The following is a 16,376-nucleotide window of genomic DNA, read 5'->3' on the forward strand; positions in this document are numbered from 1 at the left end:
TTGCTATAAAGCCATCCAACCCCTTCTTAAAGGAGAATTCAACCCTGTAGAAAAAAAACCCCGTACCCCCCACCCCACATAGACCCCCCTCCCTCCTCCCCCCAGCCTAACTGCCCCTCCTGGGAAATGGCATCGCAGCCATCTTCCAGGTCTTCGTGTCTTTTTCTGGTGCATCTGCAATTTCGTTACAATTCGGTGCATGCACAGTTGTCCAAACCGGCAAACTGCTCCAACTGCGCATGCGCCGACATACTGATCTCCAAGTCAGCTTACCAAGGACCCGGAAGATGGATGCTGTGAAGTCCGATGCCAGAATCTGTAATGAGGGGTGAGTATAAAGTATGGGGCATTTCCGGAGGGGGGGCAGTTAGGCTGGGGGGAGGAGGGATGGGGCCTATGTAGGGTGGGGGGGTACAGGGTTTTTTCCTACAGGGTTGGATTCTCCTTTAAAGCTATCTAATGTATTTGCCAGTACAGCTGATTCTGGGATAGAATTCCACATCTTCACAGCTCTCACTGTAAAAAAACCCTTCCGAATATTTAGGCGGAACCTCTTTTCTTCTAATCGGAATGGGTGACCTTGTGTCAGCAGGAAAGACCTACTGGTAAATAAAGCATTAGAGAGATTATTATATGATCCCCTTATATATTTATACATAGTTATCATATCACCCCTTAAGCGCCTCTTCTCCAGCATGAACATCCCCAATTTGGCCAGTCTTTCTTCATAGCTAAGATTTTCCATACAACCTTGGCAGGTCTGAGTGCTGGATTTTTGGATTCAGACTTTTTTCATCCTCGGGGTATAATAGATCTCCAAAAATTTGAGGTTTTTTTCCCATTAAACAATTGGATTTCGTAGTGGCATTCGGAATAAATGTAGAAAGAAATATAAAATGATAGTTTGCCTTTGCACAGTTGATTAGTCAATTTGCTATTTGTATGCTGAAGCATCCCAATAAATTCAGACCTTCTCATTATCATTCACAGAGGGACTTTTTCAGCTGTATTATCTACCTTTCTCCGGATATACTGAATAACAGGCTGTAACCTCTAACACTGATAGTTATCAGCCGGATGATAGTTATATGCTCAACAGAAGGCAGAGTCATTCTTCCTGCCTACTCCCCTACAACGCTAAGTAGGATTCGAAAGCTGTTAGGGGTGATTTCAGAGATAAAAATAAATGACACTTTAAATGCCAGCGTGAGTTATCAGTTTCCTTTTCCCTGATTAAATGAATTGCAGTCTGCGTCTATAAAAGAATTCCCCAGAGGGTAAATTTAGCTGGATGAAATACCAAGTAGCTTTCATTAGGTCTATTTCATTAAACACTATGTAACCATCAATGTCTTACACTGTGCCCATTAAGGCAGTTTAATGCAAAATGTTTAGAGGGAGGCAGTGTTTATGAACTTTCCAGAGTATGCAACCTCCCTACTGGGCTTTAGAACTTGCTTTGGCTTTAAACATTGATTGCTGTCCAATATCTACTGTATACACTGTCACAGTTTCACGGGAAAGTAAGTAGATATGGTCTGTAACTTCAGGAAACAATCAAGCTAACTCGTAAAAAAAGCAAAAATACTTCTCCCCACCACATCCTTCATTTGGTCTGCTTATTCTGTCTCAAATCATGAGAAATATAATGAGCACAAAATTTAATTTAAGAATAGATTGGTGCTTTATATTTCACAGACATTGGCTCTGGAGTTCTAAAAGTGAAAGGCCTTCCCGAGCATAGTTAGTTAACTTGTCGTCCCCCCCCCCAAAAAAAATGACTCAAAATGACAATGAGAATTGAACAGATTTTAATCTGTCCAATTGGAAATTTGGTTGGTATGGCAGATAAAATACCTTGCATAATGAAGAGAACCAGTCCCAAGTTTCCCCCTGTTAGAGCCTAATACTGAATGAGATACTTATAGCAGTATATTTGAGATACTTATTGCAAGACAGCAATATTTAATCTCACCCTAAAATCTTCTGGGTTCGTTTTTAAGAATATTTATTATATACATATTGTATAACTGTATAGAAACAAGCTAAATAAATCAAATAAATACCTACCAAATTAAAAATGGAGCATGTACTTGTTTAGAATGGTTACGTAAAATACTCTACGTACCTTACCTTAAGGGATATGTGATACAGAGATTTTTTTCTGGCACCAGGAAACACCAGCAGAAAAAATGACAATATTTCACTGAAGATAGAGTGGATTTTAGCCCAAAAAGATCATGTGAATTTTCACGACGGTTTTGGGAGATTTGGTAAATTTTTCTGTCTATGTAGAAAATGCTGTATGTGGCATAACACTAATTTTTGAAAGCCTAAGGCCATTGGAAGTATCCCTTGTAGCAGACTCCTACATTTTATTTAGGATTTATTACAAACTAGATTTCAGCATATCAGGTGTTAGCAATAGACACGTACTGGCAAATAGTGACGTGCCGCTCTCACATACTTCTTTAGTTTACTGTACTGGCATGTCAGTATGTCTATTGCACCTTCAGCCCTAAAGACGTGCGCGTCACTAGAGAGCAGCGGGTCACTCCGTGCCAGTAAGTTTCTATTGCTAACAGCTTCAGCACACAGGCAGCAATATAGACCAAGTGACAGATCGTTTCACTAATGTGCCCAAATATTACTGCTACGGCTACACGATTCCTTGTTTAAATTAGTTAAATGGTGTTAATGGTTCAAAGAATGTCACCTCTCCAAATCTGGCCCTCGTTGCAAAAAGTTTGCTCTATACATTTGTCTCTGTGTGATATCACTGAGTGACAATTATATTTCACTCTGTATTGAAAGCTTGTTTGTACTATAAAGATTTGCTTTCATAATAACAACTGGCCAGATACAAAAGGTCTTCATCAGTCATTTAAGATATGTTTTACAGATCCTTCTGGCAGTATAGAGTTCCTGGGAAACCCCATTTCCTATGAAAATATTTTCTGGAATATTCATAGCAATTTCTTTTTTACTGTTATAATACATGCTATAAGGATGCCTCACTAGGTATTTTGCACTTTCTGAACATATATCCAAATCTAACCCAGCTTCTTTCCACAGTGCAAAAGTCTTTGGTTTATTAATAAGTTGTCATCTATTAAAAGTGCAGATATTTCAATAGATGAACTCCCTGCATTATAGACATTTTTAGTTTATTTGGTATAAGTTTTGACAATTTTTTTTAAGGTAGGCATCCAAATCACATTACCAGGGGCTGGTTTGATCAGAGGATATTCATCTGAGCAGATGGCTCTTTAAAGACTGAGTCATTTTCTATTACCTATGGTTGGTCTTCTCTTTCAATTTAAACAAACCTCTCACAACCCCTCTACCTGTACAAGGCACACTATTTTAAGATGTTGAATAACAACTGTCACATTTTTATATTATTACTGGACTTGAATGGTAATTAAATAAGAAAGATATCCTATTTTCCAAAAATGCCATATTGGCAGCATTTCAATTATGCCAGTTATGCAGTTGTGCCAGACTATTAATAAAATAAATACTACCATATACATTTTGAGTTTTGATGCCAATTTAAATGATATTGATACTATATTTTGCAATCTGAGATGTTTGCCTGAAATTGACAGCCTAAACACTATAGCTGGCTGTGTAATAGTACAGTCCAGATCTGGGGATTGGTTCACTTACAAAGAACGCATCCAATCCTATATAAAACAAAAGGTATGACTGTTTGGAAATAAGCAAAATGATACTAGGCAAATCAACATCACTTATAAGTTCATCGCTTGGCCCAGTGGCCTGGAATCCAAATCAATGACATTGTATGACAAGAGCACACATGTAATACAATGCAGCAATGCAGTTATTATTAATAACCTTTAGAGAAAGAGATCAAGTTCTGCTTGACTCACTTACCCCCATATATAAGGCACTATGCTTTGCCAAGGTGCAGTAACCTATAGCAACCAATAAACTGTTTGCTTTTAGGTGGCCTGTGAATGCCGCCTGCTGATTGGTTGCTATAGATGACTAGACCTGTAGCATGCTTTGCCTATTTTATTACATAACCCTATAAGTGTTTTGCACAAGAGCAGGCAGCTGGTTGATGGCTTAAAGAAATTGTTCAGTATAAAAATAAAAACTGGGTAAATAGATAACCCATGCAAAATAAAAAATATTTCTAATATAGTTAGTTTGCCAAAAATGTAATGTATACAGGCTGGAGTGACTGGATGTCTAACATAATAGCCAGAACACTGCTTCCTGCTTTGTAGCTTCCTTGGTTTTTACTAATTGTTTACCAGGCAGTAACCAATCAGTGACATGAGGGGGGCCACATGGGCCATAACTGTTTGCTTTTGAATCTGATCTGCATGCAAAGGATCAAATGCAAACTAGCTGAACAGTTACTGTATGTTCCATGTGGCCCCCCTTAACATTGCTGACTAACTGAGAGTTAGAGATCTGAAAAGCAGGAAGTTGTATTCTGTTCTATTATGTTAGACATCCAGTCACTCCAGCCTTTATGCATTACATTTTTTTACTAACTAACTATATGAGAAACATGTTTTATTTTGCACAGACTATCTATTTACCCAGTTTTTGTTTTTACACGGAACTGCTCCTTTAAGACCAAAGATGTTTGTACCTATCCCACTTCAGTTATCAGGGAGAGTGTATGTTTGTTTTATCTGAACTGTTATATGTAATGATGGAATTATGTTACCTTTTTCTTACACCTTACCTACTAAAGGAGGAGTTCCCGATTGGTAAGTCGCTGATTCCTGACAGATGTTAGGGGTTTTCTTAGAGCGAGGCAACTACTAAATCTCGATTTACAGGGGAATTAAAAGCCTAATAAAGAATTTACTATGTAAAGAAGAGTTGGAAAATATCTGTATACTTTATATTACTCTTTTTTTTCTTTCTGTCCTTCCTTGACCCCCAGTTAATGGGGATTTGCGTTATCGCTTTAATTTTCTTTCCTCTGATTTACACTCTGCTTATCTCTTTTGTTCTTTGCAATGTTTTTGGCTTCATTTAATTTAAAATTGTCCATGGGTTGCGGAAATCAGCCTATAAAAATCTGACCTGAAGGCTTCACAAGGTTTTGCTTTATAAAGCCCTGTAGTCTTATCATCGTAGCAAGCTGATATATTGGTACCCATTTTTCTGTTAGCAAGCACAATAACAGAAGGAGCTTGTGATATTATTTTAGGCTACATGGTTATAGTAGTTAAATATGATTTTGCTTTGTGAAATGTTTTCTAGATCAGGCTTTTTCCAACGACATCATTCAGGCGGGGACAAGTCATAGCATCTCCTAACAACTGGAACTAATGGTGATGGTTGTAGTTTAACAGCAGCATACGGGTGGCAGCTGGACATTCCTGTTCTACATGTTTTGAATGCACACACAGACATAAACATTTCTAGCATTCTGCTGTAGTTACCTACGAGGCCCTGCATTACTATTTTTGTATATATAGTAAGCTTGATGAATTTGTACACCAAAGTTAACTGGCCTGGTGGCCATTTGAAAACCATACTCATCCCAAATAAGTTTCATTGGTTGAACTATTTCAGTACTTTTGGGTATGGATCATTTTGCAATGTCCCTGCTGATTTTTTCCCATTACAATGCAACAGTTTACTGTAACAAACAGAGGCTGGATTTTTTCCTTGATTTCTTCATGCTAAAATTATATTCATTAGAAATGTTTTCACTGCAAAAAAAAAAGAGGTGTCTACAGTGTGTTACCCAGCATGCAAACAAGCCAGAAGTGGGGAAGGCAGGTGGTGCGTTCCTGAGGCAAAGATTGGCATCATGTTTGTATGTGTCAATTCCACACTGAGAATACACATTTCCCACCAATCTGTCTCTTTCACAGTCCATTTGTTTGCACATCAAGACAAAGGCAGCCATATGATTTGAAATTCACTTTTTCTTTTTATAATTTCTTTGGTGTAACTTAGATGAATGTGACCCAAGTAAAAATATTGTTTGTTGTTTTCAATTGAATACTGTACTTGTAGTGAGCGAGAGAATTCTTTTGGAATTGGCCAAAATAACTAGATGCCACCATGCTTTGTTATATATTTTTATCTACAGTATGTTCCCTAAGTATTTTGATTAAATGGATACATAGCTAATTTCATCTTGACTCAGTATCATACACTACACAGTGGCCCAGACACTGTATCATAATTTAGGGGTCATGGGCATTTGAACTCATGTCGCTGTGCAATCATTGGCTGAGCACACAGATTATTTTATGGGTCATAAAGGGGTTTCAAACCAATCACTATCATAGTATGGAATTCTTGGAAATAAAGATGGAGTACGGGCTGCAGAACCATGCACCGTGAAATTTGGTGGTGGAGAATAAGCTACATATACATCATGACTTGATTGTTTTCAACCAAATTGGCTGACCCTCACTGTGTGGGTTATTATGTGTAATTTTAGAAGGGAAGCATATATATATATATATATATATATATATATATATATATAGACAAATACAAGATTCCTCTGCACTCAACCCATTATCAATATATTTAAGACAGAGACATTTTGTGCATACTGCTACTGAAAAATGCCTTACCCTTTAAACAAAACAGGGATTGTTTGTCCATATATTGCAATATATTTAAGCTGGCCAACTACGTCAAAGTCATCCCATATCTGGCCAGTCCTATGCTCAATTTTCATCTGATTCATTAAGAATTCTATGGTTTAATTATACATTTTATAAAAGGGACGAATACGTTTTACCTGCAACTTACTAGCTGCTTTCAAAGTAAAACTCCCAAACTTGGCTGCCCTTTTATTAGACACCAGTGGGATCACCTGACTATAGTTGGAGAGGGTGGGAGCTACAACATGGAGCTGGTCACTGCTCTTGTAGAACTATAACAAACAAGGGAAAGTTGTGCTCACCACTAGTTTTTAAAATCATTAGGTGGGGGTGCAATGAGGGTGTGACCACAAAATACATATAGACAAATACAAGATTCCTCTGCACTCAACCCATTATCAATATATTTAAGACAGAGACATTTTGTGCATACTGCTACTGAAAAATGCCTTACCCTTTAAACAAAACAGGGATTGTTTGTCCATATATTGCAATATATTTAAGCTGGCCAACTACGTCAAAGTCATCCCATATCTGGCCAGTCCTACGCTCAATTTTCATCTGATTCATTAAGAATTCTATGGTTTAATTATACATTTTATAAAAGGGACGAATACGTTTTACCTGCAACTTACTAGCTGCTTTCAAAGTAAAACTCCCAAACTTGGCTGCCCTTTTATTAGACACCAGTGGGATCACCTGACTATAGTTGGAGAGGGTGGGAGCTACAATATATATATATATAATATGACCCATTCTTTGCAGGAATCCAGTAATTTCCCCCTAAGATTCCAGAAATATCCCATCATCAAGAGCCAATGTGTTAATTTCATTCCCGCTTCTTACAAAATTATTAATTTTTCTTCCAAAAAATATCACGTACCCAGAAATTTTGCACCAAATGGTGTAGCTATCCAAATGAAAAATGGGATTAAGTCATATTGTTCCAAATGTCCTAAATCCCACTCTTAATGCCCTCACTGCTTTTTGACTTACAGTGTAATCACTGTAGCTATGAGGCTGCTACAAAAATATGCAATTAAGGTACAGTACTTTTTAATACATTGTGATTATTTATATTGGATAATAGAGGTGTAGGAGCTTTGATTATTGATGATAAGTATTCTCTTTACAAGAGAAAATCATCTACATCTATTTTTTCAGTTGAGGATTTGTTGGTAGATGTATTAATTTGAAGTGACTAGAAAGTGTCACTGGCTGCACTCAGACTTGCTGTTTGATGAAGAAGTAGCAGTAGGATGAGTAGCAGTAGGATGATCATTCTCTAGACCCTCCTTGTACTTCAGACATTACTAAATGTTGGGTAGGGCTGCCATGCATATTGAATCATTATGTATTTTATGTAATACAAACAAATAGAAATACAAATGCAACTAAAATGTTTGTGACTGATGTTACTACTATACTGTAGTCAACAAAAGGTGAAACATGTATGGAATGAAGGATTATCTTATAGAGGATATTTTTTAGACTCACAGGCACAGCAGATGCATTTGATACTGTTTTAATTATGTACTTTAACATTCAAGTATGGTTTTTAAAGGTGTGTTGTTAATTTAAAGCCAAGCCTAGGCTGTATGTAACCACTTGTTCTGAAGTCAAAGAAAAATCTCAAAAGTTAGGTCTTCAATGCTCCCAAAAAGTGCTGCTTTCTCTCTGTCTATATGCTTGAGCCTCAAACCACCACAAACAGTTAAACAGCACTTTTGTACAGTGTATGTCTCAGTTGCAATGTCAGTGCAATCAGAGCGAAAGACCAATTACATTTTAAGATACTGTGAACCTTTATTTTTTCTTTATTCGCTGTTCCATTCTTTTTCTATGGGTGCATGCCAATATTGTGCATGGTAACTATATCATTGCAGATATCTCATGTCTGCAGAAGCCACTGCAGACTTTTTGTTTTGTTCTCCTTTGTTTTTCTTTTCACTGCCCGCTCCTTTCATTTTATTCCTTTATTTGTTTTATTTTAAGTTAATAAAAATATACAGTATTCCCTGAATATTACATTATCTAATTCCTGAAAGCAAAGTGGTTCTTAAGTTACATTCTTAATTTTAGATTTGGATTCAGCCCGTGTCATCGTTCTCTTGTTTTTTCAGATTTCCCAATCAGTTACAGGCCTTTTGGTCACATCAGAGAAAGATGTTTGTCAGAAGGAAGGTGGAAATGAGTATGACTCAGGGAACGATACATGCTCTCCTCCTTCAATGCAAATAAGCTCTTCACGGTTGATGGTCAACCAAGATAAAGAAAGCTTACCCCATCATGGGTTTCAGCATGCCTCCACCTCTGGGAAAACCCCAAATGGTCACAGCGACAATATCTCTGATTCAGGCAATTCATCGGCCAGTTGTTTCTCTTTAATGAAGGGTACATTACTTCTCTTGGAAGACAGTCAGAAACAGAAAAAGAGGTAAAGCCAATGCAATAACATCTGTTAGGAAACAACATCTGACAAAATAAAAATTTCCACGGTAAAAATGATCTAGTGATATTAGATGACCCTAACTACTTTACTGTTCATGCGGTGAGTGAGGGTATGGAAAATTCGCTAACATTTGTTTGTTACAACATCAACCATGAAAACTTACTAAAACTGGCATTTTAAAAAGTGACTGAATCTCTGACTCCACAATCACCATAACCAAAATTTAAAAAAGAATTACAAATGATATTGTAGTTCTCATGGAAAAAGGGTATGGGCTGTTGTTATTTTGGCAAAAATTAAAAGAAAGTCTCCAGAACTATACCTTTAGGGGGTAATTTATTAATGTCAGATTTTTTCTCATTGACCTTTTAAAGGGGAAAAACACAAAAAAAACTGAATTTTTCATGATTTATTAAACCCAGAGGGTGTTAAAAGTCTGAATAAAAAAGTACTCCAACTTAGACCTGCCAAGTTCATGTAGAAGTATTGATAAATAAGGAAGTTGTTTTCAGAAAATTCTGATACATTTTTGGATTTTGATAAATAACCCCCTTAGTGTTTCTTTGTCATATTGTCATTAAAAAGAATGGGTTAGTCTTAATCATATTTCTAATTCTGTGACAGAGTCCTCTCCTCTTGTCAGGGTTGCCTGGAGGAACAGAAAATATCAGATCTGCTGCCAGACAGAAGCTCCCCATATAGTTATCGATCTCGGAGCTCATCATACAGCAACAGAAGGTCTCGTTCTCGCAGCTCTAGCCATTCAGTAAGCTCCTACTACTCACGCCATCGGTCTTCATCAGGGAGAAAGTCAAGAAGCAGATCTTGCTCGTCGGAGGCAAGGTAGCTTGGAAATAAGACTGATTTTTAAGAAAATACAAAGTAATATGACAAAATATCAATAAAAATGTCATACGTTTATTACATTAATATTTAACATTCTGTAACTGGATATACAATTCTCAATACAGTTGCCAAAAATAAATGATTATATGACAATTAGCCCCTATATACTAACTCAGTTCATTTCATAAACAATTGCCGCGGGGTCCAATTGCAAAAAAGAAACAATAGAATAAATATGTTCAGTGCTGCTCAGTACTTAGCCACCTGCTGTGCATGCAATTCTGCTAGTTACTCATCAAACTTTGATAGCAAGCCATTTCAGCTAGATAATTGCCAATGTATTGTACCTTGCTGTACTGCAGTACATAGGAAAGTAAACTATAAATCTAATTCTCTGTACCATCTGCCTTGCGACACCATTAGACCTTTGTTGAACTCCTGTACAAAGTCATTATTTCTTCTTTCAGGTCCTACTCAAAATCTCGCAGCTATTCTTCAACTTCAGGTAGAAAAAGCAATGGAAGCAGAAGCTCACAGACTCGAAGGAGTCCAAGCTACTCTCGTTACAGCCCAAGCAGGTATTAAACTCTTCAGCAAACTGAAAACTAGCAATAGCTGTAAAAAAGCCTATTTGCAATAGAAAGTGTCTGTATCTTGTTTGTAAAATGTATGTTTATATTTCCTGGATAAGGTATAGCCCAGCAAATCATGGGTATATATAATAAAGAATTCACTTACTTTCAACAGAGGTGAAAGGATGATCTAACTAAGTTATATAAATGCATATCGGTCGGAAAACAATCCTACAGGCATATTTATCTATCTACGTTATCAGAAAAAAAACCCTGAGTGAGCCAGTTTTTACATTTTGCTTTACATGTAACAGTTCACCTTAATTAGTCTATATATCCTACATAGGTTAGCATGCTCACAACACAATGCTCAATTTTAATGTAGAACCCCAATACTTTATGTTTCAAGGGACCGTGAGAGAAGCAACAAGTATGGTTCCACTGAGAAGACAAAGAAAGGAGTCCACAGGAGAAGACGCAGCTCCTACTCTCCTTTGAGAAAGCGTAGAAGAGATTCCCCAAGCCACCTGGAAGCTCGAAGAATCACCAGGTATAAAGCACACTGACTAGTCAGAAATAAGCCACTTCCACTAGTGTACATACAGTCATATGAAAAAGCTTGGGAACCCCTCTCTAACCGTGATATGTCTTTCATTTCCCAGGAAAATCTGAGTACTGGGTGTTTGCCGAACAAAGGTTTATAGTGAAGCAGTATTCAGTTGTATGAAATTAAATCAAATGTGAAAAACTGGCTGTGCAAACATTTGGGTACCCTTGTAATTTTGCTAATTTGAATGCATGTAACTGCTCAATACTGATTACCGGCAACACCAAATTGGTTAGATTAGCTCGTTAAGCCTTGAAGTTTATAGGCAGGTATGTCCAATCATGAGAAAAGGTATTTAAGGTGGCCAATTACAAGTTGTGCTTCTGTTTGACTCTCCTCTGTGTGACAGCATGGAATCCTCAGCAACTCTCAAAAGATCTGAAAACAAAGATTGTTCAATATCATGGTTTAGTGCAGGGGTCCCCAACCTTTTTTTTACCCGTGAGCCATATTCAAAAATAAAGAGAGTTGGGGAGCAACACAGGCATGCAAAAAGTTCCTTGGGTGCCAAATAAGGGCTGTGATTGGCAATTTGGTAACCCCTATGTGGACTGGCAGCCTACAGGAGACTCTATTTGACAGTACACCTGTTTTTTATGCAACTAAAACTTGCCTCCAAGCCTGGAATTCAAAAATAAGCCCCTGCTTTGAGGCCACTGAGAGCAACATCCAAGGGGTTGGAGGGCAACATGTTGCTCGCGAGCTACTGGTTGGGGATCACTGGTTTAGGGGAAGGTTACAAAAAGCTATCTCAGAGGTTTAAACTGTCAGTTTCAACTGTAAGGAATGTAAGGCCACAGGCACAGTTGCTGTAAAACCCAGGTCTGGCAGGCCAAGAAAAATACAGGAGCGGCATATGTAGAGGATTGTGAGAATGGTTAGAGAAGTAGGGGTTGTTTATTCCCAGACAATGGCATTTATGCAAAGGGAGAAGTACAATATTCTCGAATGGCTGTCACAGTCCCCCGACTCGAATATCATGTAAAATCTATGGGATAAATTGAAGCAGACTGTCAATGCTCGGCAGCCATCAAATTTAACTGCACTGGAGAGATTTCGTATTGGACGAATGGTCAAAAATACCACCATCCAGACACTCATCAAAGGCTATAGGAGGCATCTAGACATTTGAAAAAGGAGGCTCAACTAAGTATTGATGTAATATCTCTGTTGGGGTGCCCAAATTTATGCAGTTGTCTAATTTTGTTATGATGCATATTGCCTATTTTATGTTAATCCAATAAATTTAAAAGGAAGTTGCTGCATTGAAAGCTCAGCCAATGATAAACAAAACTCCAAAGAACTAAGAGGGGTTCCCAAACTTTCATATGACTGTATATATATATATATATATATATATATATATTTATATATATATTGGAATACTATTTTTATTATGGGATTATTTATAGAGCGCACGCACGCACGCACACATCTTTCTGTAATTTAGACCCTCATACCTTACTAGAAAATCATGTAAACATTAAATAAACCCATATGCTAGTATTGCTTCCAATAAGGATTAATTCAATATTGGCCTGAATCATGTACAAGGTACTGTTTAATCATTACAGAGAAAAAGGAAATCATTTTTAAAAATTGGAATTATTTTATTATGGAGTCTATGGGAGACGGCCTTTCCATAATGCGGAGCTTTCTGGATAATGGGTTTCCAGATAACGGATCCCCTAACCATAATTTTACATGATTTTGAGGCATTTTCCTCAGCTTTATACCCAAAATTTCACAGATATAGCAATTCAGAATAGGTATAAATTGCAGGGCTGGATTCACATAGCCGGCACCCCTAGGCCCACTGCCATTCGTCGCCCCTGTCCCCTCACCTTTATGCGTGCAAATTTTCATCGGTACTGGAGCAATGGGGATTGACGCACGGGAAATTTCAAAAACTATTATACCTCCTGTGGATCCCCAGTGTTTTTGAACCAATGTGGGTGTGGTTGGGCAGCATGCTGCCCCCTAAAATTCTGCCACCATAGGCCCGGGCCTAGGTGGACTTTCCACAAATCTGGGCCTGATAAATTGACCATAAATAACATCTTATTCACTCTTTCTAGTCACATTGCATATACAAGGGTAGCTTTTTATGTATGTTACGTATCTTGTCACTAGCCTGTAAAGCTCAGAAACACAAACTCCGATTTCAAAAAAGCAGCCCTACATACACACACACACACTAAAAATAAAGAATCCATAAATAGCCCATGCAAGCTACAGCTTGATATCCCCAGCAATGGAAATCCATCACAAGCTTACTCATTGGCATTAAAGGAAGCTACTGAATGCTCACCAAGAGCATTTAAGGACCAACATTTACCAAACCCATATTTTTTGTTCCCCATACTTGAAATTGCACCTCCCTCTAGTATTATGTTTGCTACTAGGTTTCTACAGAGATTGTTTAGTCTGCTTTCTCTTTTTTTATTCCCTTATGAGCTTGGCTAATGCACCTACATCATTTCTCTTCATACAGTGCTCGCAAACGGCCCATCCCGTACTACAGGCCTAGCCCATCTTCTAGCAGTGACAGCAGTACACCTTCTTGGTACAGCACCTGCAGCCGATCCAGGAGCCGCAGCTTTTTCAGCCATCGGAGCAGTAGAAGTCGAAGTCCTAGCAGTGGGAGGAGCAGAAGCACGGACTGGAGCAGAAGCTCTCGAGAGCACAGCCGAAGTCGAAGCCGAAGCTCAGACTCTTGCAACAGCACTAGACGCTAGGTGTTTCTGAGACTGCTCTCAAGCAGGTCTACTCAATGATTTCTAACAGATATCCAAGCCCTAACAAGCTATTTTGGAGTCAAACAATTAATTGGATTTTCCCTATGCACAAAAGCAAAAAAAGAGAGATGGTGACATGGCCTTGACACTGCAATGAGAAAAAGGCTAGCAGGAAAGCTGTGCATGTGAGAGTATCCTTGCTTTGGAGTTTGATGCACCTACCTGTTGAGTTCATATGTTTTATGTGAACAGTTAAGTGATTAAGTCAATGAAATCCATATGGATTTCCATGTAAACTGTGCCTCCCCCTCAGATATCTTCATGCCACAAAAGTATTTTCTTCAGTAATTTGCAGGCTTGCATTAAACGCTTCTTATTGTGGTACTCTTAGTTTATGATGAAGCAGTACTATAAATTAAAGCTGTCATCTGACATTTGGAATATAATAATATATATAGTTATATAAAATCTCCTGAGCCAAAAGAATCAAAAGCATCCTTGAAGAGGTTAATTACGATTCCATCTCCAAGCATATTTCACTTGAATGCAGCTAGAATAATGTTCTATTTTTGTGGGATGAACTTCCTAATAACTGAGTGTATTGACAGCCCAACAGCTGGTTGGTTCAACATCTGAGCTAATCCCACTGTTTCAAAGATAATAATTACTCTTCTGACTGTGCTAAATCATTGAGATGGGCTCTGATCCATACAATGCAGACGTACAGTGTTATGACACTCTTCTCATTCGATGCCCATGAACCATTAGCAAGTAAATGGAAGACAATTATAAGGGTAACTGAAATGAGTCGCAATAGGAAAACAGATGGTTGCGCTGTTATTTATTTGCTTATTTATTTTATTTATTATTTTAATACTTAATTTATAAAGTGGCAAATACATACTGTGTGATGTTCTAATACAAATTTAACTTATGTTTTTATAGGAAACAATAATGATAGACTGCTATTTCCTAGGTGACAAATATAAATGCTGGAAAATAAGGAAATAGTAATTGGCATGTTTCAGCTATTATTTATTCATTTTTTTAAGAAGAAATAAAAAGCCCATATCTCACTGCACAGAAAACTAGTACATGGAATACAAGCTACTAATGTGATATGTCTTATTATTGATGAAGAACATCAGCCTGTGTGTGGCTTGCTTGGCAGACGAGATAAGGAATGCACACTCAGCTTTTTTTTGCTTAAATATATAAATTAAAGCCATTTTAAATTTCACTACTTACCGTACTGCAACTTACATTTGACCCTCATTTTTGGGAGGCTTCACAACATGACTTTACATAGTTATTCAAGTTTAATGAAAGACACACATACACATGAAAGAGGCAGGTATTCTTGGACATGATGGATGAGCAGTACAGTGCTGTGGGGTGGAGGGTAACTATATGCATATGTCATGCACCCCACGACTCATGGTGGATTTTCACAAAGTCTTGGACTGTAAGTTAAGAGGTGCTAGATGTCACAGCAGCTAAGAAAATAAAATTAATTATATTATGTCTTGGATAAGATCACAAGGCTGGTTAGTGTTTGTGGGGTTATATCAAAAGAGATAAAACCCTAAATTAGTAATGCAAAAATAGGCATCATAAGCAAAACTATCACAACATTATTCGCATATATTATATATATACTTTACCTTGCCCTGAATATTCTCTTTATATGAGTGCCGTCATATGCTTATAAAGCATATGACGGCACTCATATAAAGTCATGATTTTTCATGATAAAAATTTGATTAATTCTAACTAAGATCCCAATACCAGCCCTGCTTAATATGTCCTTCTTTATACGTTTTGCCTCTGAACCATGAATCATACTTTTTGAACTATATTCAGGACTGTGTATAATTATTCTCATTTTAAATTTGCCTTTATATTTTTTTGAAGATATTGGTTGTGAAATGAATTTCTTTTCATAAATGTAAAATAACCAAATCCTCAGTAGGATGACATTCCAGTTCATTCATCCGCTGCGAGCAATGAGTTCACACTATTTAATCAGTTGTATTCCATGCTACTCCTACCTCTAATTTTCTGTGGACTGACTGTGTGTCCTTGCTGTTGAAAAGCTGAACATTTTCCTGGCTGCTACAATGTTTTTTTGTGGTTTATTTTAATTCACTTGTTTGTCTTATTTAAGTTATTATTTTTGTTTATGATAATTTTTATTGTTGATATTTATATTAAGGGACAGATTTATCAAAGGTCGAAGTGAATTTTCGAATTAAAAAATTTCGAATTTCAAAGTAATTTTTGGGTACTTCGACCATCGAATATGCCAAATTCGATTCGAATTGAAAATACTTCACAAATTCGACCGTTCAGAAATCGAAATACTGTCTCTTTAAAAAACTTTGACTTCGACACTTCGCCACCTTAAACCTGCCGAATTGCTATGTTAGCCTATGGGGACCGCTAGAACCCATAGCCAGTGTTTGGCTAAGTTTTGAGAAGTCGAAGGATTTTTTTGTATGATTAAATCGTACGATAGTACGATTTTAAAAATCC

At 37.3% G+C, this 16,376-nt stretch overlaps 1 protein-coding gene across 1 annotated transcript in view; it reads left to right on the forward strand.

Annotated features, from left to right (window-relative positions):
• The window catches only part of LOC108705236 (serine/arginine repetitive matrix protein 4-like), a 102,109-nt gene extending 86,035 nt beyond the window's left edge, over positions 1 to 16,074 (forward strand). Inside the window, exons 9-13 of the mRNA XM_018242029.2 lie at positions 8,750 to 9,063; positions 9,703 to 9,921; positions 10,392 to 10,502; positions 10,906 to 11,046; positions 13,598 to 16,074. Of these exons, the coding sequence (XP_018097518.2) occupies positions 8,750 to 9,063; positions 9,703 to 9,921; positions 10,392 to 10,502; positions 10,906 to 11,046; positions 13,598 to 13,841 (1,029 nt within the window). The 3' untranslated portion in view covers positions 13,842 to 16,074. The remainder of the gene's footprint in view (positions 1 to 8,749; positions 9,064 to 9,702; positions 9,922 to 10,391; positions 10,503 to 10,905; positions 11,047 to 13,597) is intronic.
• Positions 16,075 to 16,376: the final 302 nt, after the last annotated feature.

This window comes from Xenopus laevis, chromosome 1S, assembly GCF_017654675.1.
Source record: "Xenopus laevis strain J_2021 chromosome 1S, Xenopus_laevis_v10.1, whole genome shotgun sequence".
Classification (NCBI taxonomy): domain Eukaryota; kingdom Metazoa; phylum Chordata; class Amphibia; order Anura; family Pipidae; genus Xenopus; species Xenopus laevis.